This window comes from Dermacentor andersoni, chromosome 4 (genome assembly GCF_023375885.2).
Source record: "Dermacentor andersoni chromosome 4, qqDerAnde1_hic_scaffold, whole genome shotgun sequence".
In the NCBI taxonomy this organism is placed as follows: domain Eukaryota; kingdom Metazoa; phylum Arthropoda; class Arachnida; order Ixodida; family Ixodidae; genus Dermacentor; species Dermacentor andersoni.
This window is the reverse complement of record NC_092817.1, coordinates 36,169,377-36,196,686: the sequence shown is the minus strand read 5'-3', so window position 1 is coordinate 36,196,686 and position 27,310 is coordinate 36,169,377. Positions and strand designations below refer to the sequence as shown.

At 44.1% G+C, this 27,310-nt stretch overlaps 2 protein-coding genes across 3 annotated transcripts in view; one reads left to right on the top strand and one right to left on the bottom strand.

Annotated features, from left to right (window-relative positions):
* The window catches only part of mus301 (mutagen-sensitive 301), a 67,191-nt gene extending 48,269 nt beyond the window's left edge, over window positions 1-18,922 (top strand). The window contains exon 19 of the mRNA XM_055073603.1: window positions 18,277-18,922. Within this exon, the coding sequence (XP_054929578.1) occupies window positions 18,277-18,303 (27 nt within the window). The 3' untranslated portion in view covers window positions 18,304-18,922. The remainder of the gene's footprint in view (window positions 1-18,276) is intronic.
* Window positions 2-20,339, bottom strand: LOC126536916 (calmegin-like). 2 transcript variants are annotated; one of them, XM_050183976.3, is made up of 14 exons: window positions 20,219-20,339; window positions 19,797-19,871; window positions 19,565-19,674; window positions 18,934-18,992; window positions 18,103-18,167; window positions 17,925-18,001; window positions 17,037-17,190; window positions 16,333-16,462; window positions 14,523-14,821; window positions 9,789-10,022; window positions 8,732-8,872; window positions 5,503-5,625; window positions 2,378-2,611; window positions 2-296 (listed from the first exon to the last, which is right to left on the bottom strand). In XM_050183976.3, the coding sequence occupies exons 1-14, from the start codon at window positions 20,261-20,263 to the stop codon at window positions 231-233; spliced, it is 1,812 nt and encodes a 603-aa protein (XP_050039933.1). In that variant the 5' UTR covers window positions 20,264-20,339; the 3' UTR covers window positions 2-230. The 2 variants fall into 2 exon arrangements, with proteins under 2 accessions (XP_050039933.1, XP_050039934.1); XM_050183977.3 differs by lacking the exon at window positions 20,219-20,339 and adding an exon at window positions 20,068-20,197.
* Window positions 20,340-27,310: the final 6,971 nt, after the last annotated feature.

Below are 27,310 nucleotides of genomic sequence, written 5' to 3'. Positions count from 1 at the left end.
GTACAACTAAAGCAACCTTTATTGAACAGTAATAAGTATAATAATAACTTAAGTTTTCAAGAAGCACACAAACACACACACATTCACTCCAGTTTCAGCTGTCATGCACACACACTGGTGATGCCACTACTTTTGCAGGCACCCCTTGCAGAGAAATGCAGTCCAGTCAGCTGCTACCAAGCCTTTTGCCGCTGGGCAGGGTACAAAAAGAAGTCTCTTCACATGACACATCACTCCTTTCGGGGCCTCCGCCGTCGTGGCGACCGCTTTGAGTCTCCAGCTCCGTCCTCGCCATCCTGAAAAGGGGGGTGACACCATCTTTTTCAGGCTTTTGTCTATGTGTGCACTGAATAATGCACAGTGCTTGGTTACTTGCCACCAAAAGAAAAGGTGCAAGAGAGTAAGGACACTAATGTTACGGTACAGACATCCACACATTCTTAAGCAGCACCCTGCGAAGCATGCTCAATGCCATTTATGTTTACTACTCAGTTTTAAAAGCAATGCTTGTAAGAAGCGGTAACCAAATAATATATTCATATCACTGCCGTGCTGCATTCAAGTGTGGATATCTGTAAAAGTTAGTATCCACATGCAAGTGTCGTGTGCAAGTTTCCATTACAAGACAATTGTGCTACAGAAATCACAAGTATACATGTAATGGTAACGGTTGGGATTGTGAACAAAGTGAAGGCTGAAATGTAACTAAGAGCAGCTCACTAGTCAGTCAACTTGCACCAATTGCTGATACGTGAAAGTACATATTTTCAGAAAGCAGCTGGCCACTAGTATTTATTTACAAGTACTCATAGCAACAGCAGTGCCTTGCTTTGGAAGTTGTTAGTTATCAATAGATTGATAACTGCTTTAATTATCCTACAAGCAACACACATGTACGTATAAGGCGAGGCACATAACTGTCTTTGTTACTGTGCCAGAAATATAGTCTATGTTGTCTGTTATTTATTTGGCTGTTACATGGTGTGACAAGAAACTATTGTACTTTGGTTGATAATGTCCAAAATAAAGTTACTGCAAGCAGTCTTCCTGTCCCCCAGCAGTATTCAGTGCTGTTCATGTCATTCAGAACTAAAGGCAGTGATGATTGGGTGTCACAAAAAGCACTTGAGACTATTCGGAAAGCTATCATTAATGTTGGTATTGTTTTTGCATTTGCAAAATAACATCTTAAAAGGCATTTCTATAAATTCCTTAGACACTACACCATTGCACAGCTGTGCAATTTCACTGTAGTACACACAGACAGTTCCTTTTTTTGAAACAAATGCAGTTTGAACAATAAGTTAAACCTCGGTACAACGAATTTCAGCATGATGAAATTCTTATAATGAAGTAACTTGTACATAGAACGGCATGCATTTGAGCTTAAAACGAAATTTCACTTCTGCCATGAAGGAATACAGACAAAGATGGTCAAATGATTGAATTACACTTGGCTGCCCTACCAAGAGAGACCCCCCAAGCAGAGCAGCATCATGTTCTGTATATGGTCCAAGTGTGATAGGATCCTATCCCGCCCGACACGCTGTATACTTTAGGTGCGAGTGAAAGCGTGTGAGGGTGAGCCAAGAAGGATAGTGGCTTGATGAGCATCATCTTCCTGTACAGGAAAGGGGTAAGGGAGGAAGTTCGCAGCAACATGATCAATCTCTCGTGAGGGGGGTATGTTGCTGGCGCGTCTCCTTTTCTACTGTAGCCATCTGCCGACTAGAGATGGCGTAGCATCATGTGCCGTCTCCCTGTGCATTTCTTTGCTGGAAGTTGCGTAATCTCGAGTTTTGGAGACTCGAAGCAAGAGGCTGACAGAAACATGCCTACTGCCAACACTCTTGTTATAGTGTTGTCCCACTACAGACACTATACAGCCGTGGGTGCGGAAAGGACGTTAAAGCGTGGCTTTGCTTTGTACATTTGATGTAGACATGTTAAGGCTTGAAATCGTATCTTTTGTTGCCGGCTCTTTCCAAGAGTGGTTTAATGGTACATGCTACTCACTTTTTAACAAATTTAGCCAATGTAACATTTTGTTGCAGTTGGTCAATGATGCTGACACTTAACACCAAAGCACCAAACTTGGCACATTGCCTTTTTTTGCTGTTTCTCATACCTACACAGGGTGTCCTCACCTTGTATAGAACCAAGAAATCACAAATTATTCTTATTAAAAAAAAATATTTGCTGATACTCTTAGTAGTCTAAGTCAGAAACCAGCTACCTAGCAGTTCAATTTCAATTGGTAATCACAACGTATATCGTGCACTCTATTTTATAGCCCAAGCTTGTATGCAACGGAGTGGTCTAAACATAATGTAACACCTCAATATGTGTGGAAACAAGCATCATGCGCAACACGCACCGCTCCGTCTCCTTCCTCGTTGCTGCTGGCAGTGGTCTCCTTGTCGCCAGACGCTGCATCTGGGCTGTCGGCACTCTTGGCCGCAGCAGGCTCCTCTTCCTCATCTTCTTCCTCTTCCTCGATAGGCGCAGTCACCGGTTCCTCTTCAGCTGCAGCTGGTTCGGCACTTTCCTCGGCCACAGGGGCATCGTCACTCTTCTTGTGCTGAGCAGCAGCCGCTGCCACTTTCTTGTCCTGTGATCGGCACGCCACAACACAGCAATAGAAAACGAGTTGTTGGGCAAGTCTGTGCCTGCTTAGCGACATAATGTAGCACGAGGGCAGAACCAAAAAGAATCGCAGTATCTGTGACTGTGTGCATATGTGTCTTTCTTTGTGGTTGTGCCCTTGCGCTACATTAAGTCATCAAACACACCACAGCACACATTTTGCACTGTCCTAAGCCATCACAATGATGGAAATCTCACACTAATATATATATAATATATATAGTCCTTTTTTCTTGAAATGGGTCAATTCCACCTAAATAAAATTTGAGAGAAACAAAAAAATTGTCATCAGGGCAATTATAGGATATGTTTTACATGTCAGCTAGACCAACTTTACTGCAACAAGTAATGAAAAATTATGCTGCACATTTTACTCATTAGGATGTATTTGATGCTGTTCTGGTCAGAAAATGTTGAAAAGAACTTTCAGAACAGTCTGATCTTATTTTAGTACAAAAGCTATTACAACATTAGCAAGTAGGGGCAGGGCTATGCTTCATGAACACTGGGAATATATGGACAGAGAAAATCTGCTTGTCAAGAAAGCATAGGGAGCGTCATGTGTAATGTCTGCTCATTTGAGCAGCGTTGAAGGCTGTAACAAAATTGGGAGCACAACTTGCAAAGAGGCTGCCATAGTGCCTCGATCACATTGTGCGGTAAGCGCTCTCCTATAGGGCGAGTGGATTAGACTCACTTTGATCGGTAGACCAGCAGGATCGGGCACATTTTTTATCAAAAATACGATCTCTTCACATCGTTCGTTTGCCTTAGTTGTCCCCATTTGATACTTTTTCTAGAGGAAAGTTGCCTAGTTTTTCTTGTCATTACAGCTCTATATCACATAGTTTTGGTTTGTGGGTTTGGCTCATTTAAAGAAAAAGCTCCTCGTATGTAATGTAACTGGCTCTGTTAAGACTCTGTAAAGGTGGACAGTCTGAGGGCCTCTGTCCCTTATAAATTCAGTTAACTATATTGCTAAGACAAATCCACACTGGAGTAAAAACACACCACGCCGGCAACGGTAAAATGTTGCTATGGCAGTGCAGCTACATGGACTAGCCGTGTGCTGCCGCCACGGCAGTCATGCGACAGCGCGATAATGTCTCCTTCTCTCTTTTTCTGTGTGTGTGTAGGTGTGGGATGTCGCGCACTTCGTACTTCGTCTGCAGACAGCTCGGCACTTTTTTTACGTTCTTAACGCAAGTAATACTTGGTAATGACGTCTTTGCCACTAAGAGCACAATCATGCTGGTCATGCTGCATTCAAAAGACAAGGAGAAAGAGGTACTGGGTGTGGCCTCCATGTCATTGTATTTAGGGTCCATCATGTCATACAGAATCGATCTTGGAGCACTATCTCCAAAAACCTTTCTATGGAGACATCTCAGTTTGACTCACCACTGTAAAATCAATCACAAACCAAGCCAACAAAACAGGTGTGAGTGCGAATGAGAGTTGACATAAGTAGACACGAGTGCAAAAACTGGGGTCCGGCTTACACCAGATGCAAATTTGAATTGATTGGTCATGTGGGTCTGCACAGACGTCACTGCTCTGCTTGGTCTCCGTCCGTGGCATGCGGTAAGGGGCAAAAAATCTGTCCAGGACTAATTTCCAAATTAAATTCTGGGGTTTTATGTGCCAAAACCATGATTAGATTATGACACGCTATAGTGGGGGACCCTGGATTAATTTTGACCACCAGGGTATCTTAATGTTCCCCTAATGCACGGGACAAAGGCATTTTTTGCATTTCGCCCGTCAGGACTAATATCTCCCGCTGCAGCTTTAGCGATGCACAGCAGGCATTTTTCCTCTACTGTGGCGAGGACTTTCGGATAAACTTCTGGTAAGACATTCTCATAAAGAGCCCAAGCAATTATCCATTATCCAAGCGATCAATATAGTTTTTTTTAGGCAACAAATAGCAGCAGTAAGTTCGTAAAAGGTGTAAATTATAGCCAAGTTTGCTAACGTTCCCTTACAACTTCAAACATCAACAGCTACAAGGTACTACCATAAAGAATAGCCTTTCTTTTGCATGTAAATTTGTAGGCCTGTTCCAATTGCTCGTCCTTACGACTGCTGGTAACAAGTAACCGAAATGTTTACATCACACAGTGTAAGATGTACCTCATTACATCCACATGCATGCCAAGCTGAAAATTAGCAAAACAGAAAGCAACTATCATTAGACTCGAATGCTCTAGCGTTAGACAGATGAGACGTCAGCGGGAAACTATAATGCAGAGCACATCTTGTAAGTAATGACCTAAGGTTCAACTGCTACGTATTCGGTTGCCTAAGATAGCATGAGCCTTGAACTAAGCGTATGTGCCAAAATAACACAAAGTAGCAAATGTGGAAACAAAATGCACTAAAACTTTGTTGATACATTTCCGTTATTTTTTCACTCTTTTGCTCTGAAACTTTGGTCCCATTTAGTTTTGATAGGGTCATGTGTTTGCCTGCACAGTGCGAATGCCTGCATTACACTGACGGCATGAAAACGACACTGAAAATCAGATGTTTTGAATAGCTTGTTTCAATAGTTTCAATTTAGTGGGTTTTCAGTAGTCTTGTTTACTTGCTATTCAATTTCGAATAGAAATTGATGTGACGGTCAACTTTTTTTGCCTCTCCTTTAGTGCTGCTGCAACCATTACCGCATGTTTCCACAAATCATGCGTTCTGTGGTCCCCTAAGAAATATAACAGGGTTCTTCTGTATAATGCATTCTAGTTAGCTCTAGCTTTTTCTTATCTCCTTAGTCCATGATAGTGCCTGCAGTATAAAGCGTTCTTTTATGGTTTGCAACCTACATACTTGCACATGCCAAAGCCACAAGCTCACCTGTGAGCTGGAACAGCAGAAGGTGATGATCAGAACTAAGGGCAGTCCCAGAACTATCACGTAGACAGCCCAGAGCCATGGGTACTTGTTGGTGTACTTGATGAGGCGCATGAACATGCCATCCTATACAAGAATCAAAGCAGCAAGAGCTCTAAGCACAAGGCGCGCCTCTACAGCAAAGCAAGTATGATATTGTCCTATCTTTTTCTAAGCACCACTTGTATCAACATTTTCCATGGCAGCTTCCAACACGAAATGCTAACATACAGCAACCTTCATTTTATAGACTTTGTGCTTACCACTTTGTTATCACTCTGATTTCAAAATGGAATAGCATTTCTTGGTCTGCATCATTCTATAAAGCACTTAGGATCATTGCTTGCCCGATTCATCAAGATAAAATAAAGAATGCCAGTAATAAACAAAAAGGAACGGCCGCATACCTCGCCATCAGAGAAACAATCTGCCATTGTTTCACCATCTGTTGGCAACTAAAACACTGTACAAACAAGCCAAGCACCAATGTTGTGTGCGTTATTGAACAATGCAAACCAAATAATTCCATCTTTTAACAAAACTTGAGTGAAAACAAAGCAGGAAAACAGTCTTTTTGTTGTTTGAATAAAAATGTAGGTTAATGTATGTATAACTACTCATGATCTTAGTGCTGAAAGCATTCTACAAGCACTATCTTGAATTGGCTTGATGCCGTGTGTGCAAGGTAAATGCTGATGTGCAAGGACATACACACGATAAGAATAAATAAAAGCAGTGCAAACAAGACAGAAAGAGACATGACAGAGGCAGTGACACGGAGCCTGCATTCATGTCCCCACACCAGTCTTCGGTGCTGCTTTGACATTGCATTACTGCGCCAACTTGTACAGCTTGCAGCTCTTGTTGAACATCTAAAAATGCAGTGCACAAGAGCCAGCCGCCTCTGCATTGCGTAACACATATGCAACCAGCCAGACAGGCTACCTCTTGCACCATGCCCCAGATGTAGTACAAGTAAAGTCCCACGGGCAGGCCAATGTAGGTCAGGTACAAGCACCAGCCAAGGCGCTGGTACTTGCGGTCACGCCTCCTGGTCGGCTGTAAAGAGCACACTCATCCACACACCACAAACTGAAGATGCTGATCAATAAGCCGATTAGCCCCTGAAGCAAATACCACATTTGCAAGGACAATGTAAGTGATCCATCTTAAACAGCACTACATTCGACAGGAGCAAGGAAAAAAACAAGACATGAGCTGTCCTGTGTTTGCCTTGTCCTGTCACGGTGTCTACCAAGTTGACATTTCCAAATTCCCTGAGTACTCTTGCAATATTGCCTGAGTGACGCAGAACTTTGTTTTATATCAAGATTGGTTGACACCATGTCAACTGATGCTGTCACTTTCTAGTAAGCATGTGAAAAAATTAAAAACAGATATTTAATCCAGTTTGAATAGTAGGGAGTAGTGTTTATTTTATTCAAAAAGAGAACAGAAGGGAGGGGTTAGTAAAGTGCACAGCGAATAAAGTGTCTTCGAAAAAAAATGGTAAAACCCATTGCAAATAGAGTCAAACGTTCTCAAATACGAATAAAAAGGAGATGCATACAGAAGCAAATATTTTTGAATATGACTTATTTCTATCAACTGATAGCAAGCTCATTGGTATTAGGCCTGAACTTTGTCACAAGTAAGAATCTCTCAGCAGCTAGATAGTCAACTTCAACTGTCCTGACATACTGTCAGCCTGTGCAAAACGCCTCAGTGTTGCATTTCACTGCTTTAAAGATTATTTTGGTTTGGAAGAGGGACACCTGCATTTCGGCATCAGCCAACACTTTTTTGAGCTCAACCTCCTTCAAAGCGGTGGCGGCGACACGCTTCCTTTCCCATTCATTCCTCAATGCGCAAGTCCTTTCTGTTATGTTCCTTGCACCGCGTGTTCGCCCCACGGACCATTTGAAGCATCCTCTTGGTCAGTTGTATCGCCAACGTCCGACTTTTCAGACTCCCTAGGGGTCGCGAAAACGTCCGAAAAATTGGCCAGTTGGAAAAAATGAGTGCAATGTCTTTTACTGTCCTTACAGGCTCAAATCACCACAGGCATATCCGAAATAGCTCTGAAAGCCTGCTGGTACACTTGTATATAATTAAGGAATATATACAGAGTCCCGTGGCAATTGCCCCTTCCCACGCTAGTTATGCTTCACCGCGTAACGTTTCTGTACTGAGGCGAACCTGACTTTCAACTGGCATTATGCAACACGCCGTGCTTTCCAAGCTTCGAAGCCATTCGCGAGGACCACAAAGGTGGAGCCGGTGCCACTGCTGACAGCGGTGAATTCTTTCACTGAAAAACACGACACAGAACAGCAAGAAGCTTAAAAGCGAACATCGAAGCAGCTAGGCCTAGTGTTGCCGCAGTTACAGTCAACTCCGCAGTGGTGGCTACAGCTGCCAGCAGATCTGCATGCGGGCGCCGACTCGAGGCGGCGAGATAATCAAAACGGCGGCGATGGAGGCTTTGATTAATGCTGTTTCGGATCTGCGTTCATGGCAAAAAGTCTGGAAAATCGGATGGCGTCTGTCTTGCATCCGAAATTCCAGACGTTCTTATACATTGACTCTATGGGGTACGTGGTGATGCCGCGAAGACGTCTGAATTACCGGGCGTCCGGAAAGTCGGTCGTTGACTGCGCACTGGCAACTCTTTCTGCGGACACGGCATCAGAGACGATTCGTTATGATTCCTCCCTGTTACACGAGCCTGCACTATCGCAACTTACGTTCCCTGAGCATTTCCTGGCTATTCAGAATCCCTGAGAATTCCAGGTTTTCCCGGTTGGTAGACACCCTGCCTTTCGAAAATAGTGCTATTGAACATGGATTGTCACCAACTTGCCGAATTTGCAGTCCTACTAAATGTGAGTGATGACTCGTTCCAAAAATACTTTAAAGCGAGCCACAGCCATGGAATTAGGTCACTGAATTATTTATTTAATCTAAAAGCTAAATTACAATTTAAACAACATGGAAAGCTTTCAGGTGGACAAATATAGTCTACAAGAAACAAGCCATCTATAATTTTATCTGTTTAGTAAAATAAATTACAGAAGTGCCAAACTAATCAAAGCAACCGAAACAGTACTGTAGATCAATCTGGTTAGTCCCATTAACTCAATATCCCATGATGTCTACCCTACAAGCAGATACCCTGCATAACAGGACGTACCGTATCGCGATCCCCAGCTTCCTTCTTCAGGAGCCAAGTGTCAGCAGCCCACTGGTCGGCCACCACAGTGTCATCTGTGATGATAATGTTGTCGAAGAGGATTCCATCGGACATAGACCAAAGCTCGAAGCCTACAGCTGCCTGGAAGGAAAGATATTCGGTGCAATAAGCGCCACAGAAATGAATTAATTTCAAACTTTTGACCATACTCTATCAATGTACTTTTGATTCAAGCCTAGTTTGCCAGGTAACTATTTCTGTCTGTTTTATTGCTATGTGCTGAAGTGTAGCTTTTTTTTTTTTTCCTGGCCAACAGGATGAAACCAAGATGACAACAGAGAGTTTTAGATTAGGGGTACGCAAGCGTTTGGGGCACCCTGGCACTTGGGGCCATGTGTGTGCAGTACCGTTCTGTTCACAAACTGTTCACATAAAACTCTGTATTGAGGGTGTTAGCCCACCCAGACAGTCGCATGTGCAACATAGCAACAGAGATGCGAGCGTGCTGCCGAAGCCAAACATTCCGGAAACACTCAAGCAATGCAGTGGCGAAGGAGAAAAATGGGTACAATTAAAGATAGGCACTGCATTTTCATTAAAATAATGAAAATAAAAATAATAAGTCATTTTCCCCTCTCATTTGTGCTGAGTGATCACAGGTAAAATATGAAGCAGCAGCATGATTAAGGCACTGACGAAGGTCCAAAGTGTTAGGAAATCTGGATCCTAATTAGGAAAAAAATTGAATTGTGGGGTTTAACATTTTCAAGCTGTATAGTGGGCATGAGGTCGGGGGCCCCAAATTAATTTTGACCACTTGGAGTTGTGCACCCAGAGCCCATTACATAAGCGTTTCTTGCAGTTCGCCTTCATCATAATATGGTTGCTGGGATTAGAAATCGAACCCACAACCCCACACTCAGCAGAAGAATTTCATTGCCATCGATCTAGCACCACTAATTTGCCCCCCAATGTACATTGTACAGTGTTAATTGCATGAACAATTTATGGGTCTGCCATTTCCATAACTCTTGCACTCCATCAAAGATGAACTCACAATAGCTGTCATCCGGAAAGGGTTCTGGTCCTCAAAGAAGTTGGGGTTGGGGATCTTGCGTGGTTTCCACTTTCCCTTGTAGTTAGGGTTGTCAATAAGCGGAGCCCTCCACTTGCCCTTGTAGCGCGGGTTGCTAATCATAGGTGGCTTCCACTCTCCGCAACCGACAGCTTCGCACTTGGGATTGTTGACCAGTGGTGGCTCCCAGTCACCGTCCATGTCGTCATCCCAGTCCTAAGTGAGAAAAAGAGGCACCGCAGGGTGAGCACTACTGCACCTACAGGCAAGAAACAAAAAGGAGTCCTTTGTGCACACACTTGCATTTAATTGCCAGGTTATGCTGTAAGCGAATATGAAGTACAGCCAAAGTGACAGATAAGTGCTCTGATATGTTCGAAGTGTCACTTTTACAAAGAACAGAGCAGCTCCCAGGTAGTAGTAGTATGTCTAGTTCATAATTAGTACATAAAATGCAGTCATGGTTCCCATATCAAAATTAAGAAAATTTTGTCAAGTTCTAGCAAAGAGCTGATCGAGGTAATTTCTTAGTGCTGCTCCACCAGTGCTGTTTGGAACGCTCTCACTGTTGAGGCCTCGGACTAAAGATGCACAGCAGTATCTTGTAGAATATGACCTCCAACAATGCTGGTTTAGCTATGCAAGAGCCATTCATTGTATGCAATTTCATTGCAGCTTTTTCATTCAAAATGCCTACTCTCTCTGGCTAAATTACTTCATACACCCTGGAATAAAACTAAGATTATGAGGCTTCTGGAAGGGTAATCTAATAATCTAGGTTGAATCAATGTTTGCCTTTAGTATTCCCTTAACCCTTTAAGATGCTTCTGTGGACAACTGCGTGCATTGTGTATTTCAAAATTTTTATATCGATAAGCCCTCCTCTAAGAGTGGTGTCCAGCTCATTCGTCAATCTTTTGTGACATGTATGGGTTTCAGCATTTTTTCATCATTTGAAAGCAAATAACAGTGCAAACAAGGCATGACAGCTCGCTGAATAGCCGAAATCATAGAGAGTCGTTTACACAAGTTTTCCGGATGACTATGCCACAATGAAGTTTTTTTCTAAACGTAGCTTTCTTTGCCTACTATCCTGGGTACTGCGTCCTTTGGTGCTGTCTCAGTGATGAAACTGGTTTATCCCTTCAGGTGCCAATTAATAATACTGTCTGTTGACAATTGAGTTCTGACAGATTTATTGCTTCGTCATTATCAGTAAACACGGGCAGCAACAGAACAGGTTAGAAATCATGAATTTTCTCTAAGCTTTGTCGCATCTGCACATATAGACTTGACACCTAGACTCCCAAAAATAGTTGAGATGCAGAGACAATGACTATTTCACATGCAATTTTGCTTGCCAAACTGTGAGCCATAACAGTAAATTCACAAGTGGAAATTGCTGCATCAAAAACAACAAAAGCAGATAGCCAACTACATGTTGACGTACTGTTGTTGAAGAAAACATGCCACATGTCACAGAACCAGAATAGAATAAATTCTGTACATATAACGTCGGCTCATAAGAATCTTCAAGCACAATGGCTTCTTTGATTTTCTATAGGTGGCTACGCCATATTTAGCCAGCTTGTTACGAGCCCATTCTTGGCCAATCCTCCAGAATGGGTACCTGCCACTATTACACAAGGGGTCTCGAATCCTTGAATCTATTATCATGTGCGTCATACTTCTCTGCACGTGCGCCTATCATCACCATTCTTCCTTCGATAATCGTCACACGTCACCTTGGCCATAGCGACGTCGATGTGCCGACAATATTGTGTGCATTGCATTAAGTTGCATAGCATTCAATGAACCGCTTCACTAATGCTTCACTTCACATAGATGCCAACATGCACATTGGATCTGCATGTCCTGTTTTCCCTGGCTACTTTAACAAGTGCAACAAAAATAAAGGACTGCAGCAGCACTCTTGGTCTCCCAAAGTAAACTTGCAGCCACTGTGATGCTATGTATGCAAAAATGCTTAAGGGTCTCAGCAATACAAACAAACAACTGTGATGCATAGATCATGTGGTGACGATTGTGGCAGCAAAATGTTACACCATTACAGGGTGCAACAACAGCTGAAAATCCAATGAAAGCCTGGTGCCTTATTCTTAAATCAGCTTTTCTTTTTGCCAGCACAGAAAATATCACTAGACCTAAGAAGTTTAAAATTTGAACCCAATGAATTCTAAAATTTGGTTAAATAATAAAAACTGTTTACATATTTAGGATTATGACTTTTTTAATGTCTGCTGGCCTTGTTTTGGAGGGACATTGTAAACGCACTCTGGTCTAAGTTTCAGATAAAGTCATCTGTGCCAGTGGCAGAGGTTTATGGTGCCACAAGGATTCAGATTCATGAAGTTCTTTCATGAAATATCCCTGTAACGGCATCCGAAATTTTACGCTATATGTTTATAGAGAGGGTGGCAATGCTACAGGTAGGTCTAAATAATCAAGGGGGTTCAAAAATCAGGGAGCGAACTCAGTCAGGATCTGCATTCGTGTCGTTTTGACATTAGCTTTGCCGATATTTGAATGCAAATAAAAAAATAATCAGAACTGTTAATATTGTGAAAATCGTAAACAAGCCACACAGAAAGTGGGAATTTTAAGACAAAGTTTTAAAAGCAAAAAAAAAAAAAATCAGTTGCGCATGACGGCAAAAAAAAAAAAAAAAAAATCGCCACACAAACATCACGTGGGCCCTTGGATCTTATGTTAGAGAAGGCAAGGGAGGAATATCATTTGTGTGCACTGGGCTCTCCCAGTGCCCACTTTGTCTTAAAACTTGTCTTAAAACTGTCTTAAAGGGACCCTGAAACGATTTTGACGATTTTCTACAAACGTACCGAGTCAGAGTAGGTCCTTCTGATCATTAATTGACATATCTAAGTGCTCCGCGTAAAGCGTGTAATTTATTATAAGGCTTTAAAAATGCACATCGTTGCCGATCGCAGCACACTGCTCGGTGGAATTTTAAGCCGCCCCTACCCATATGACCGAAATCACCCATATTGACGTCAGTGGGGCGAGCTATCCGATTGGCTAACCAGGGCGCGTGATCGATAAATTTTCCAACTTTATGGTAAACAAATGATGTTCGTAATAGTTGGAATGTTAGTTAATTTGTTTTTATAACAAGAAAGTAACATAAAGAGAATGCACAAGAACAATTTTTCAGTACACTTGAGCACTTCTGGCACACAGCAAGTTAGTCTGCTTGTGCTACAACGTGCTCCGTCTTTGACGAGACCTCCGCCGTCAGTGTCTGTTTGTGTTTTCGAGAGCGCTATGATTCGACTTTGTTGCGTTGTGGATTGCAAACGTAGTGACTGGCAATATGTCAAGCTGCGACATCGTGTCCCTCTGCAAGCCAGTAGGCGAGCGGACTGGCTGCAGCGCATCGTACTGCCGCTATCCGATCGGCGCCAGGATTTGTGCGATTGCGGCCGTCACTTTACACCGGAAGATTACTAACGCAATAGCGTTTCGAGAGTCCGGTATTAGGGTCAACGCAAGTGCAAGGGGACAGCGCCTGGCCGTGTCCCCTTGCGTGTGGTTTCAGGGGATGAACAGCAGAAGCGCAAATGTGAATGGTCTGCACGGTGCAGCCACCTGGTGGCATAGAGCTCAACCACACACAGTAGCAGTAACAAAATGTAATCTTGGCTGCTGGTGTAAATTTTTCACAGGAGTGTAATCGTTAACACGTTGTTTTTGTAAATGTTTAAAATGTTTTACACTTGGTTAGAGCAATATTAGCTCTTTCTTTGGCTGGTTAAGCTCTGCGCCAGCGGGTGGCTGGACCGTGGAGACCGATCAGGCAGCTCACGTACGTCTACGCTAAAGTTCCTTTATCAACTTGAGTTTATGCCTCTATCGTTCCGTCAAAATATTCAGGTAGTGTGTGATTACCGGAATACCAGACACGTTCGGTGCTACGACAGAATGCTCGCAACGCACGCTGCTTCGAAAGCTTTCGCTTGGGGTCGACGGCCGAACGGCTAGCGGAGAGGTTTCTTGCGGGCGTGGGCGGGCTCCAAAACAACCGGAAATGGGCGATGTGACGTCGCATCGTGACGCAGGACCAGTGAAGGCAGAGCTTAGCCCCAATCGCTCGGCAAACGAGTTGAGGAGGAAAAGCATGGCTAGGGAGGAGGGTAACTTGTAATCGCTTGTAGCTCCATTAATACGTAACGCTTCACTTAAATTGTGGTGCGAATGTTCTACTTAACTGTACCCTACGCGTCTACAAAATTTGTCCGAACCGTTTCAGGGGCCCTTTAAAATTCCTGATGAGACAGAGTTTCCAACTGCGGTGAAAGTGCAAATTACCCCCTTGCACCATCACCTCACGTTACAATTACCTTTATGTCTACTATTACTAAAGCCTTAAAAAAATATTGTGGTAGAATGCTTCCTTAATGGGGCTTTACAACTTCCAATTTATAACAAGAGAGAAAAGCAGGGAGGTTAACCTGAAGTAGTTCTGGTTGACTACCTTGCATGGAGGGAAGGTGTTATAATGAGTAAGAGAGAGCAGCAGAAGAGAAGTAAACCGCACACACAAGCCAGCTGCAGTAATGGTAGCAGGCAACATTCTTCAAGTACTACAGTGCAGACATAGAGCACTGTGCACAATTTTAATGGTGCCTGGTGAGGGGCCCTTTAAAAGCTGTCTCAATGCATCTATGGGTGTCTCACCTTGGGCCGTTCAGCTGTTGCATCCGGCACCAGCTTGGGTTCATCATCCAGCCAGCCAACAGGCTTCTTGGCGTCTGGGTCAGGAATTTCCCGAGGTGCATCCTCATCCCAGTCATCAGGCTTGACTGCGTTTGGGTCGGGCACCTTCTCACGCTCATCCCAGTCTTCTGGTCGTTTGTCGTTTGGGTCTTCCACTTCCTTGGGAGGGTTCACAGGTGGCTCAAAGTCTTCCAGGAGGCTTCCCTTGACTTCGCTTCGCTGGTCCACAAGAATCTCAAACCGGTTGTCAGGTGACAGCACTGCGAACACCACAGCCAACATCTTTTTTTTTTTCCGGTACAGAAATGCCACAACAGCCTATTTACCACTGCTTGAAGCACATTTGAATGCTTGAAGACACTGTGGAAAGAGTTAGCTCCTGAAAAACCTAACCACACTAACAGTGCCTGTAACTTTGGTTCACTGCCTATGCCAGGGATTTTAGCCATTATTGTAGAACATGCAAGATAGCTTTAAAAGGTGTGCACAAATGTAAAAAAAATTTCTCACATGAATGGTTTGCTATTTGATTTGCATTTGATTAGAGAATTCACTATTTGAAATTGCTGAATATTTGTTACATTCAAATATGTAAGAGACAATACTTATTGGAGACTCAAAGGAGTGAGAACGATGCAAGTGAGGGCAGTTCTGAAAAACCAGGCCTCGGGGAATTTGCGGTCGCTGCACACGGGCATGAGTTCTTGAGTGAACTCCTCAGGCAGATAAGTTCTGCTCAATAACTTTCAGTCATATGCGAATATGTTGCCTCACTTTAGGAAAAGCAATTCATTATTTGGTCATTCTTACAATGTTTCTGTACATTTAAAACAATGTGCGACGGAGTAGTATCGCACTTCTATCCTTGGAAAGTTCAAGTAGTGAAATTTGAAAATTTCACTACTTGAACAACCCTATTATTTAAGAGGTCCTCATTAAGCATTAAAAAAAGACCAAAGCCACATTCTGTTTGACAGGTTGAACACAACATACAGCCTGAACGGCAGTTTTTATTGCGTTCTACTGTTTAGACTACCAAGCACATAGCCAAATAAAATTCAGTCACCTGCAATATGTCCCTTTGTTTTAAGAGCACGAACTACATTCTCAATGAAATGCTAAAGCAGAGCAAAGTTTCCACTAATCCAATTAACGATGGGTACGTCCATCACTAACCATAGTATGTGGGCCTATTTTATGAACCTCCTCCAGCATATGATGTAGACAAGAGCGACCCCGTTATCGTCATATACAGCCTGTTATCATTATATATGGCACCATAAGTTGATTGCACTGTGTTGCCCTTCAGATATGCTCAGGAAGGCCTAATATTGAGACACACTTTCCAGATCCTTCTGCAGAAAGGATAGTGAATGGAAAACTTCTCTTTAGCGAACGTCTATGACATCAATGTTATAAACAGACCAGACCACCCCACATCAACACAAAAATGGTCTGCATGTACTTAACTGAAGTAGCTGCTTAGTTTTCTCTGTTTAACATTGCATATACTCTCAATTGCCTCAAAGGAATCTTGGGGAGCTAAAATTCATGTCACTAGTACGAATGCATTAGCACTGTTATGAAAAAATTAGAAAAGGTTAGACAAAAACAGAATAGCAAGAGCAAAAAACTATGATGCAGGAGAATTTTAATATACTTGATTACTGATTTGTTGCGTGATGCATTCTGGGCCATGCTTTAACTTTTGTTCAGTTTTCATTTGTTCAAAACAGTGTACCGGGTGCAAGATAAGTACTGCTGCACTTGCCTAATGTGAACAGGTGGGGCTTCTTGTCCTTGAAGATTTCGTCAAACTTTGACACGCTCTTGGACTTCTTCCAATGCTTCTCTTCGTAGCTGCCGTTCCGGGGGTTGCGATGGCGGAAGATAAAATGCAGCTGCAGATGGACGCAAGCACAGATTAGTGGTTGAAAAGAAGGGCTAAATAGCTGAGAAAGTATACTGCAAAACCCAACATTTCTGCTACACAAATATCTCAGAAAAATTACAGGTTGAATTATCACAGCTAACAAACTTTACCGTTATTCTGGCATGTCTTGCAAGATTCAGCTGATCTGTCCTTGATTTCTACAAGACTCGAGAAGTGCTAGTCTCATGTAACATAGCCACTGCAGTAACATGCTCACTGAATTGTGGTGCACAGTTTCTTATAAAAGCCAACTATTTTCCATTAGAGATTCAAAATTATGTTTTCCATTAGCTTACGAAATAACGAAGTCAGCAGTAATGTAATTGTAGCATTCAAAATTTCAATGCTGTCCTTAATTTCTTTATGTTCTATAGTAACTGAAAAATCTGCAAAAACTAAGGGCAATGAAAGTGAAGGGTTTTACATACTGTGCAGTAAGTTTAAGTCCCAACATAGAGTTGGTCATCATTGGTATGACTTGCATTTTTGGATGCATTGTTATCTAGCTTTATGACTCTGAGGAACTGTGCAAGTACATTTACCTGATGGTCAGAACCGCACTTGTCTGGTCCAAACATGATAGTGTATGGGGACTTGTCATTGAACTGCTTCAGGTCCTTGTTCTCGTCCAGGTCAGAAAGGAGTTTCAAATAGGCTCCACCACAATCCTGCCCTTCCTGGAACTGCACTTCATACCTGGAGTGCAATGTCAAGTGAATAAGCACTGGGTGTAGTAATGCAATGCCATATACAGCATCATTTTCGTACATTTTGAACGGCCAGAAAATTTTTTTTAGGAAATATTTAAAAAAAATTGGAAATAAATGGTTTCACACAGTCCACTAAAAATATTTGTAGCAGGGCAATTCTCCATGCTTACAGGTAAAGAATAGGAAAAGGCCGTCAATATATATTTTATTTGCTTGACTAGAAAGGCCAATTAAGCACGTCTGCTGCAGTCAGCGCGACATTGAAACTAATTTTCCACAAATACAGTGCAACTGTTTCAAAACACATGCAAACAAGCAAAACGCTAAAAACTATGCACAGATCAACTGCACTGTTTCTTTGACCTTTTGGTCTTCTTTCTGCACAAAATTTTGTAAACTTGAAGTTCTTACTTTTCGGGGCTGGAAATTTTGGCCACTACTTCAGGTGTGCAAGAAAAAAAAACATAAGAAAACATTTTCTTTTTCAACGTTTCTTCTTTTTTCTCAACGTTTCTTTCAGTAAGTTCTTTTTTCTCGACCATTCGCATCTAACCTGAACCCCGTATAGTCAACTATATCAATTGTATAGGGTATCAGACTTCTACCAAAAGTTTACCAAGCATAGCATTCACCAAACAGATGCTACCTGTCATGTAACTACATAAAACTGCATATGTTAAAAGTGAGAGCAAACCCAGATTCAGTAATGGCTACACTCACTGAAGGACGAAGGGCTTGTGGTCAAAGGCAAATGGCTTGCTCAACTTTGCAGCAATGGCATGGTGATGTGCTTTGGACTGTAAAAGAACATCAGAACTTTATCTCCATGAACCAAAACAACTCACTGATCTAATTCTGTCATTTAGTGAGACAACACAGGCCAAACTACAGTGCCTACCTTGAGAACAAGGCCCAAGTCTCCTCTCAGGTGGCTTTTGGAAGATGCTTCCACTTCCCATTTACCTGAAAATATTACAAGTTGCTTCAGGTTACTAAGGATTCTCACTAAATTCATGGAGAAGTCACCTTTATGTCACCCAAATTGCTAATAACTTTTTTTTCCTCCTGACAGAAAGAAGATCTGCGTTCTGAAAAATAACTTTCCAAGTCCTTTTTAGACCTCCATCTCTCAAGCTATTAATATAAATTTGACACCCGCCAAACATTCAGCACTTTCAGCATTTATATCAATAAAATTGCATCTTTTTTGTGTTACATAGTGGTTCAAATTTACTGAAAGGAATGTTGTACACTGTGGATAACAAAAACGTCCTCATGAGGTCCCCTCAGTCCCTACACAATTTTTTTCATATGTGTATCACGCAATAACAGCTAGACAGAATTATGTGCAACCTTGCCAAATGTAATGGCTTTTTTTCATCTCAATATGTACAGCCAGATGCAGACTGAACATAAACTCGAGAGGCCAAAACACGGTGAGAGATGGCCAAGGCAAGACAGCCTGTCCATTGCTTCCCGTTTTCCACTCCTGCCCTGTCAAGACTGTACAAGACATACAGCAACAATTTAATGACCTGCAATCACACAGTTATGGCTTTGTGTCACGAACTACAAGTTTGCTTGAAATAGATAAATAAGACAGAAAACATGGCAAAGTTCAAACTAATCCTGCGTACACTAGACATCTGCTAGAAGCAAGTAAACTCGTACAGCAAAAGCTGCAGCAGGTGGGTCTTATCAGACTTGAAAAAGCAAAATTTCCACGCACCATCATATTTAGCTACACTTTCTTCTGCTCCATCCTTTTTCGCTTCAGAAACCACCCACCTGGAATACAGGTTCAAAAACAGAAAAGGACCAGCATTAATATGGTACTATGGCGGCACAGTTACGCAGAATAAGTGGGCAACATGCAATGTCTGTACGAAACAACAAAATCACCTAATGTGCGTTATGGCACCATGGTTAGGAACAGCTAAACATCATAGGCACATGACCATGGGTCATATCAATGAAGTTGTGCATTTGCTTCATTGACAAGCCTCCCAACTACACTCGCAATGACGAGATGACTTGCATATACATGACGTCTATATAATTTAATGAATGTAATTTAATGAATCTTTATTAAATTACGGTACTTGTCTGGCTTCAAATTCTCAGTACCTCGCGGCCCGCTGCAACTGGTTTGCAGTATTGTGCTAGTCATTCAAAGTTGAAGAGGGTCGATTGCAATAGCTGAACTAATGAACACTGGGGGAAACGTACCAGTGCAACATGTTATTTGCGGTACCTACCACAGTACCTCATAGAAGTACCATGGCACTCATGAGAAGGCGCAGCGAGGCGAGCAGCAAACGTACTACACAGTACTGAAGCCAAAAAAAAGGTTCGCTCACCGTTCCTTGAATGCGTCGATATCATCGAAATGTTCTGCAATGTGAGCAAATCCTACAGGTTTTGGAATGTTATAAACGATGGCTTGAGATGGCTCGGTCTTTGGTGCAGGCTAAAGAGGAAAAAGAGCGTCGACGAACATGATTTATTTCCATCCGCCCGCGCTAACAAGATTAGGCGCCTGCCACAAATAAGAGAAAGGGAGAAGCAAACAAAATAAAAACCGTTGTCTACCTTTTTCTCCTCTGGGACGCCAAGCGATCCCGGCAGGGCAAGGATGACCAAGAGTGCGCAGCCTAAATACATCACCTGCAAAATCGAAGCAACGAAAGTTAAACAAAACTACTAACAAGTAAACTTTTTTGTTTAAGTGATTGGTTACAACAGACGTATTACAACTCATGCTTTAAAAAAGAAGCAATGGATGTACGGATGGATAGCAGAGTCGCAAAGGCATCCGAAAGACGAAGTTCCAGCGTGGTACCGGTTAATTAGAGCCACTTACGAGCAATCGATTACACCGGAAAACGGGTTATACAGTAATCGCAGTAAATTGACGCGACGCTCGCCGATGGCTGTAGGGCGCGGACAGAGCGCCGTTGCGAGGGCTGGTCGTCGACCGCGTCCAGCGAAGGCGTTCTGTGTGGCTGGCTTACCTGACGCTCGCGCGAACACCTCATCCCAGTGGCAGGTAAATGCATCTCAATCTCTCATCGCCGGCTCGACCACGCCGATTCCAGAGTATTCGCTGTTTCGTGGAGGGATCCTATTGGGCGCTGGGTGAATACGAAACGGCGACGGTTATTAGTTGTAGGATCATACGCCAAATTTACGCTATGCACTGACGCAAGGGGCAGTGCAGTCAACAGCGTGGTAAACATTTGGTTTCGTTTACGCAACGCACACGGACTGTGATTTTGCCGGAGGCACGATAGTGGTAGAAGAGTCTGTTGCTGAGGCTGTTGGTACATACTTTTGGAAACGATGGAACCCAGCCTTTAAGACGAAAACACTAGGAGAGAAGTAGACAGACACGTGTGTCTGTCTGCTTCTCTCCTGGGGTTTAAAAGCTGGGTTCCATCGTTTCTAAAACGATAGTCGTATTGCAAATTACACAAAATCTTTCTGGGTTTCAAAAATTATTAGTTCCTTAAGTGCGTAATATGTGTAATAACTTGCACGCGAACGTTTTTTGTAAAGCAAGCTTTCGTTTCGTTTTCTTCGAGCTGGTAAAAGTTTGCTTCAAGATCATAAACCAACTAACTCGCACCAGAGTGCTGCTAAACCTTTATTTATTAAGGCGCAACAGGAAGGCGTCTACAAACTCGCGTGAAAGCAAGCAGGCAAACGGCTCGTCAAAAATAAGGACGAAGCTAATTTTTCTGCCATTTGCTCTTATAAGCCCTCACGATTCAGATTTCGTAGGCTTCAATGCCGTTCATTTAAACTATTTTGAGCGTTAAAGAGGTCCTGAAACGATCCAGACGATTTTGTACAAACTCACTGAGTCTTTAGGGTACGTCTTTCTAATCTTTAAGTGACACAGAACCGCTCCGCATACCTCATGTAATTTATAATAATGTTTAAAGATGTACATCGCTGCCGATCGCAGCGGCGCTGCTCCCATGATTTTTCAGCAGCCCCGTCAATATACGTGTAACGTCAATTGACGTATCTACGTCAATCTACGTACGCATAGTTAGCGCAAATGACGTCAGTTGTGCAGGCTATTCGATTGGATGCTCACGTTTCGTCATTGATTTTTCCGCTCATGTTGTCATGGGATTGATCCCCTCCCCCACGCACACGCACAAAACGTCTTCTCCGTCGCGCCAAGAACGAATAGCCTGCGTCAGCTCGCGTTAGGTTGTGGATTAACTGACTGTATATGTGCTTTTTGGAGGAAAATAGAGAGTATTGCTAGCCGCACTGGCGATGGATGACACCCGTACATTACCCAGAAATGGGAGGGTTCAATGTGATGAGGGAACAGAATTCGATAAAGAGCAGATGTGGGGAGCAAAAAAAAGTACACAGGGCCTAGGTATTTACAATAATTGCAGTGTTTACTATTGTGAACATTATGGCAATTAACTCAGGCATTTTACCTCCCATGTAGGGGCCAGTAAAACTTTATAGTAATATTCCAAAAACTTTCGTGGGCCTTAGCTTCGCTCACGGCCGATGACAAGGCATTTTCGAAGTGAACACTAAAGTTCATCCGCGTCGCTGCTCCCGTATGCCTATGACAGGCTCATATTGACTACGGGATCGTAGAAAAAAAAAATTTATTGAAAGTAAAATAGACAAGCGTACAAAAAAGCTGTCTGAAGCCAAAAACCGCACATTTTTGTTTGTTTAAAGAATGATGCCTTTATTGTTCTCTGGAGAACGACCAGCCCTCGCTTTGTGCGTCTCACCATGCAGTTAATTGCGCGAGCAAAATTCACCACTGATGAGGATTCTCAGTGGATAAGAGATGCGCCGCCTGACCTTGCTGCTTGCAGAATTTCGTGCTGCTTGCAAGCATACTTGAAGTGTGGACAAAGAGACAACGATCATCATCACCACCACCATCATCATCATCAGCCTATTTTATGCCCATTGCAGGACGAAGGCCTCGCCCTGCGACCTCTAATTACCCCTGTCCTGCGCCAACCGATCCCAACTAGCGCCCGCGAATTTCCTAATTTCATCGCCCCACCTAGTCTTCTGCCGACCTCGACTGCGCTTCCTTTCTCTTGGTACCCATTCTGTAACCCTAATGGTCCAACGGTTCACCTCTTGTTGCACCTCTTCGTCTTCACAATGATACCGCCTCTCCTCCCCCTCTCCCCTCCACACAAACAGCCTGCAAGTGTCGTCTGCTTGTGTTACAATGTGCTCCTTGTTGACGCGAGCAGTGCGGTCAGTGTTGGCCTCGATGTTTCTTTTCGCGAAGACCATGAATCGCCCTTGTTCAGTTGTGGGCTACAAATCTACCGATTGACGACATGTCAACCTGCACATCCTGTTGCTCTGCAAGGCAACAGGCGAGCGGAGTGGCTGCAGCGCATCGGGCTGTTGGTATTCGATCAGCGCCAGGATCTATGCGTTTGCGGCCGTCACTTCACTACCTTTAGCGTGTGCGGTATTCCGGTAAACGCAGGCGGACTGGGCATTTTGCCGATGTGCGGAATCGCAAGCGTCAGCGGCCTGTGCAGCGTGAGACCACCTAGTGTCGCTGACCTCAACCGGACAAACACGGAGCTAATATAGCAGTGACCAAGTGTATTCTACTTTGCTGCTGGTAAATGTTGGCAGCAGCGTAATCGTGAACACGCTGTCTTCTTAAATGTTTATAATGTTTTACACTTGGTTACAGCAATATTAGCGCAGTGTCTGACTGGTTGCGCTTGACGCCACCGAGTGGCTGCACTGTGCAGGCCGCTCACGTTTGCACCTCGGCACGTCCGTCAAAACGCCCATCTCGCCTGTGTTTATCGGAATACCGGACGCGTTCGGCGCTGCGGCAGAACGCTCTTGCAATGCCGCTTGGATAGCTCTCCCTAGGGATCGACAGCCAGGCGGCTAGCCGAGAGGTTGGAGAGGCTTTGCGCACTGGCTACAATGCACCGCAAGTAGGCGATACGACGTCACATCATGACGGACCAGTGAAGGCTGAGCTTAACCCATGGAGGAAGGAAACTGAGGAGAGGCCCTAACCCCTCCGGAGAAAAGTGTGGAGGAAATGACGTAGTATGTTCTGCTCTTTCTTGCTGTTTTTTTTATTTCTTTGCTGTAGCGGCCACACCTTTCGGGCCACAATGGCGGCTTTGTTATGGTTCTGTGCGCTCACACGTGTTGCTCCGTAGGTTTCGTACCGTGGCAAAGGCGCCGTGCGGGCAGGTTTGCGTTGGTCTCCGTGCTTTGTTGCGCTGCGTTATCTGGACCGTGCACTACCGGATGTTGCTGTGGCCAGGTGGGAGAGGAGGAACTAAAGTTCGTGAAATGAACGCGCATGCAACGCTGTACGCAATGTACCGCGCCACGGCAATGGCTACGGACGAAGGAATGTCCGCGGGAAATTTTGGCCTCTTTCGCGGAATCATGCTAACGTGCTAACGATTGCTTAGTATTGCTGCGGAGCGCGCGGGTCCGAGCAGCACGGTCGTGCGCAGCGCGGCGTGGTTTCGCGAGAAATGTAAACAAGAGAGGAGAGCTGGCCCGATAGGCGGAGCAACGCCATGAGCAACGCCAACTTCCGGCTTCACTTTAGCTTCACAAAGAGTGACGTCAGGGCCTCTCCTTAGTTTCCTTCCTCCGTGGCTTAACCCCAATCGCTCGGAGAACGAGTTGAGGAGAAAGAGCATGGCTAGGGAGGAGGGTAACTTGAAATCGTCCGTAGCTCTCATAATATGAGACGCTCCACTTAAATTGTGGCGCGAATGCTTTACTGAGCTTTAGCCTACGCGCATACGAAATGTGTCGAAACCGTTTCAGGTATACTTCACTAATATGCAGGTCCGTTTAACGCAGATACTGCAACAGTGATTTATAGTATGTGTTGTGCCAGTTTTCGCTGAACCTCTTTGATACCAAACTCGGTCATTGGGTATGTGCCGCTCTTCAATAACCCTCTCGACAACTTGGGTCGTTGAGTATGTGCCACTGGGCGTGCGGCAAGCGAGGGAACCATTCTCAGCGTTCGCAGCCGCCGGCGCGCCCCGAGCGGGCTTCTCGGCAGTGCTACTAGATGGCGCAGCGTGTCCAGAAAGAAGCACGAGAGTGGAGCCCGGCTGCCGCATGACGCGTTTTTTTTTTTTATTGCGATAGCGATTATATGGACACTCCAGGCGAGTTTATGTCGTCGGCGTCGCCGGGAAGTTCCGTATAAAGTCCAAGCGTGATAAAATCGTCGCCGTGCGCCGTATGCTGTATGTGCGAGTGAAAGCGTGCGAGGGTGAGCCGGCGAACGAGGCTCAATCTCGCGTGCGCGGGCGAGGAAGGCGGGGCGGAAGCACGCCCTCTACGACGCTTCGCCGTGCTCCCTCACGGATTGCAGAATCAAGCGTCTTTCCTTTCTTTAGATCACTATCAAGCACGCCCTCTTCTGTCGCGCGCGATGCACGGGAGTGAGGCGAGGGAAGGATGGGCGTTCTTCTCCTGGCGACTGCTGCTTACGGCGCGGTCATGAGGGCGCCGTATCTGGAAAGCGATCTGTGACGTGGCCAAAGTGCGCGTCCGCGCGGACCTCATCTTCAAAGCGATCTGCGATGTTTGCAGAGTGAGCGCAGTGCCGGTAGCTGCGCATGCGCTGCGCATTCGACGTTTCGTTTCTTGGAGCGAGAGATGCACGAAGGTCAATTCGCTCGCTGCTGCTGCCGCGATTCCTCGCTTCAGCATTGTGACAGCGAGTTTCCGCGGTCATCGAGTGAGATTTCTCCACGTTTACCAGTGCGCGCGTGACACCATGCTTGTTAATTTAGTTAGCAAGCGAATGTTTACAAGTTTACAGGGCCGATAAAACTGCTATCATTACTTCGTATAGCTAATTTGCTATCGCAATCGGTGCTTCGCTTTCGGGCGAAACAGCGCTTTTCTGCAATGTTCACGCGCAACGGCGCGCCATGCTTCAAGGAGGCCAAACACAGGCTTCGCGGCGGTGCCGCTATATGACACCGAGTGTTCTCAGGAAAGCACGAAAGAGGAGTCCCACTGCAGTACACGCCTCATACATACAGGGTGGTCATTTTTATGTTTTCCGGAATCACCTGTTGCAGATAACATAATTCTTGTCCTTGAGCTGAATAATCAGAAAGGTGGACATTAGTTGCTTGAGAAATCGAAACACATATTCAACGACTTTCCCAATCCAGTTTACGAATTAATTACTTTACGTCATATATAGCAACTTGCGAATTGTAGCCGGTGAACTTGCAAGGCGTATCCACTTGAAAATAATTTGCAGAATGACACCAGTTTGGAGACATGCACCATCAAACAAGTCGCAAAAATGCATCTTCCACTTTTTTTTAAGCAAAACGGTCTTTCATGCATTGAAACACAAAAGTAACTGGAATGTCCATGTATTTCGCCCTATACTTTGCTTGGGGAAATAATATCTCGAAATTGGTGTCATCCTGGAGATGAACTTCAACTTGAAACATCTTCCAAGCTCACCGGCTACAATTTGTTAATTACGATATGCCCCGTAAAGTAATCAATCAAGGAGCTAATTACTGAAGTTTTGTTAACTAGTTGCATACGTCTTTCGATTTCTGGTGCTATAGTAATGTCCGCCTTTTCGAGTAAACCACCTCAAGGACAAGAATTAGGCTACCTGTAACAGGCGATTTTTAAAAATTCTGGAAACATTAAAAATTATAACCCCGTATAACTAGTTTTGACGGTAGCAAAACGTCGTGTCGCTATATTGATTCAACGCAAACACAGTACCGTTGACAGTCATCGTGAGATGAGTTTTGCCGAATTGAAAAAAAAAATTATGGATTACTACCGAATTGCGGTACGAAGTTTCAATTCCCTGAGAGTGCAACAAATAATTAACTACATCAGGGCCTTACCCAGCAATTATTTTCGCAAAGTGGTGTTGCGTGGGGACAAAGGCGGCCATTTCGAAAGATTTTTATTCGCTTATTTTCGTCTTTGAATTCTGCACGTCGCTGACATATGATAACCTAAGATATGTGTGTATATTGACGTCTACCCATAAGACATTTATAGTATGTGAGTTGTGGTAAGCAGTATGTCGCCGCAGCGATAATTTCGAGGAGTGTTAGGGTCCCCTAACCCCCTCCCTGGTAACGGGCCCGAATTACATCTTCACCTTCAATTACCTTCAATTTGCGACTGGTTCAAAAAGTGCGTTCGGAGCAGCGTGCATGCTTCAGACGCGAAGCAGGAGTTACACCACTGAAACTGAAAGGTGCTATGACATAAACTCTTCATCGTCAGTCGTAGCCACGCACACCTGTGAGCAAAAGTATGCGGACTACAGAGTAGCCGTGTACTTTTGAATTTTGAAATTGGAAACTGAATTTCTTTGTATTAACATGCATAAACTGAATTCAACGAGGGCACTGGAAAATTCGTAATACGAAGTTTGTACAGTCCTCAATTTCAAGGCACAATTAATAGGCAGAGAAGAAAATCAGCTTTAACGTGCATTCTATGATCCATACACTTTTGCTCACTACGCTCTCTTCTTCATCAAACGTTTTCTTTTTCCCGCTGCCATTAGGGCTTTGGCGCTTTTAATTTTACAGTGAACAGCTATATTCGTATACCACTTGGTGTCTGTTTTCGCGGTGTCCTCCTCGTCCTACCTTCTCTCCCTCAGGCCTATTTTCGAAGCGATTACGCGCCAAGTGGCGCTTGGCGGTAGGCGCAGATAGTCGAGATCCGTTTGCTGCGAATGTTCATAAGCGTGAAATAAACGAAAAGAGCTGACGGCATGTATGGAGCCGTTCATCATTCATCCTTGAGCAGCACTGTCTCGCTGTCGTTCTTCAGCAAACCCGCCACGGTGGCTCAGTGGATACGGAGTTCTGTTTCTGAGTACGAGGTCGCGGGTTCAATTACTAGCCACGCGACGGCCCCATTTCAATGGCGGTTATATGAAAAAAAAAAAGAAAGAAACCCGCTCGTGTATACATAGATTCGGGTGCACATTGAAGATGTTCAGGCGGTCAAAGTAAATCCTGAGCTCCCCACTTCGGCGTTTCTCGTAGTCCGCCCGTATGTTG

Bases quoted from the DNA above. Each gene is read 5' to 3' on its own strand.
- LOC126536916 (XM_050183976.3), bottom strand. From the start codon at position 20,263: ATGCATTTACCTGCCACTGGGATGAGGTGTTCGCGCGAGCGTCAG. The intron at 19,872-20,218 runs GTAAGCCAGCCA...TCGATTTTGCAG, and splicing joins GGTGTTCGCGCGAGCGTCAG to GTGATGTATTTAGGCTGCGC. The intron at 5,626-8,731 runs GTACGTCCTGTT...ATTCTTGTATAG, and splicing joins AAGCTGGGGATCGCGATACG to GATGGCATGTTCATGCGCCT.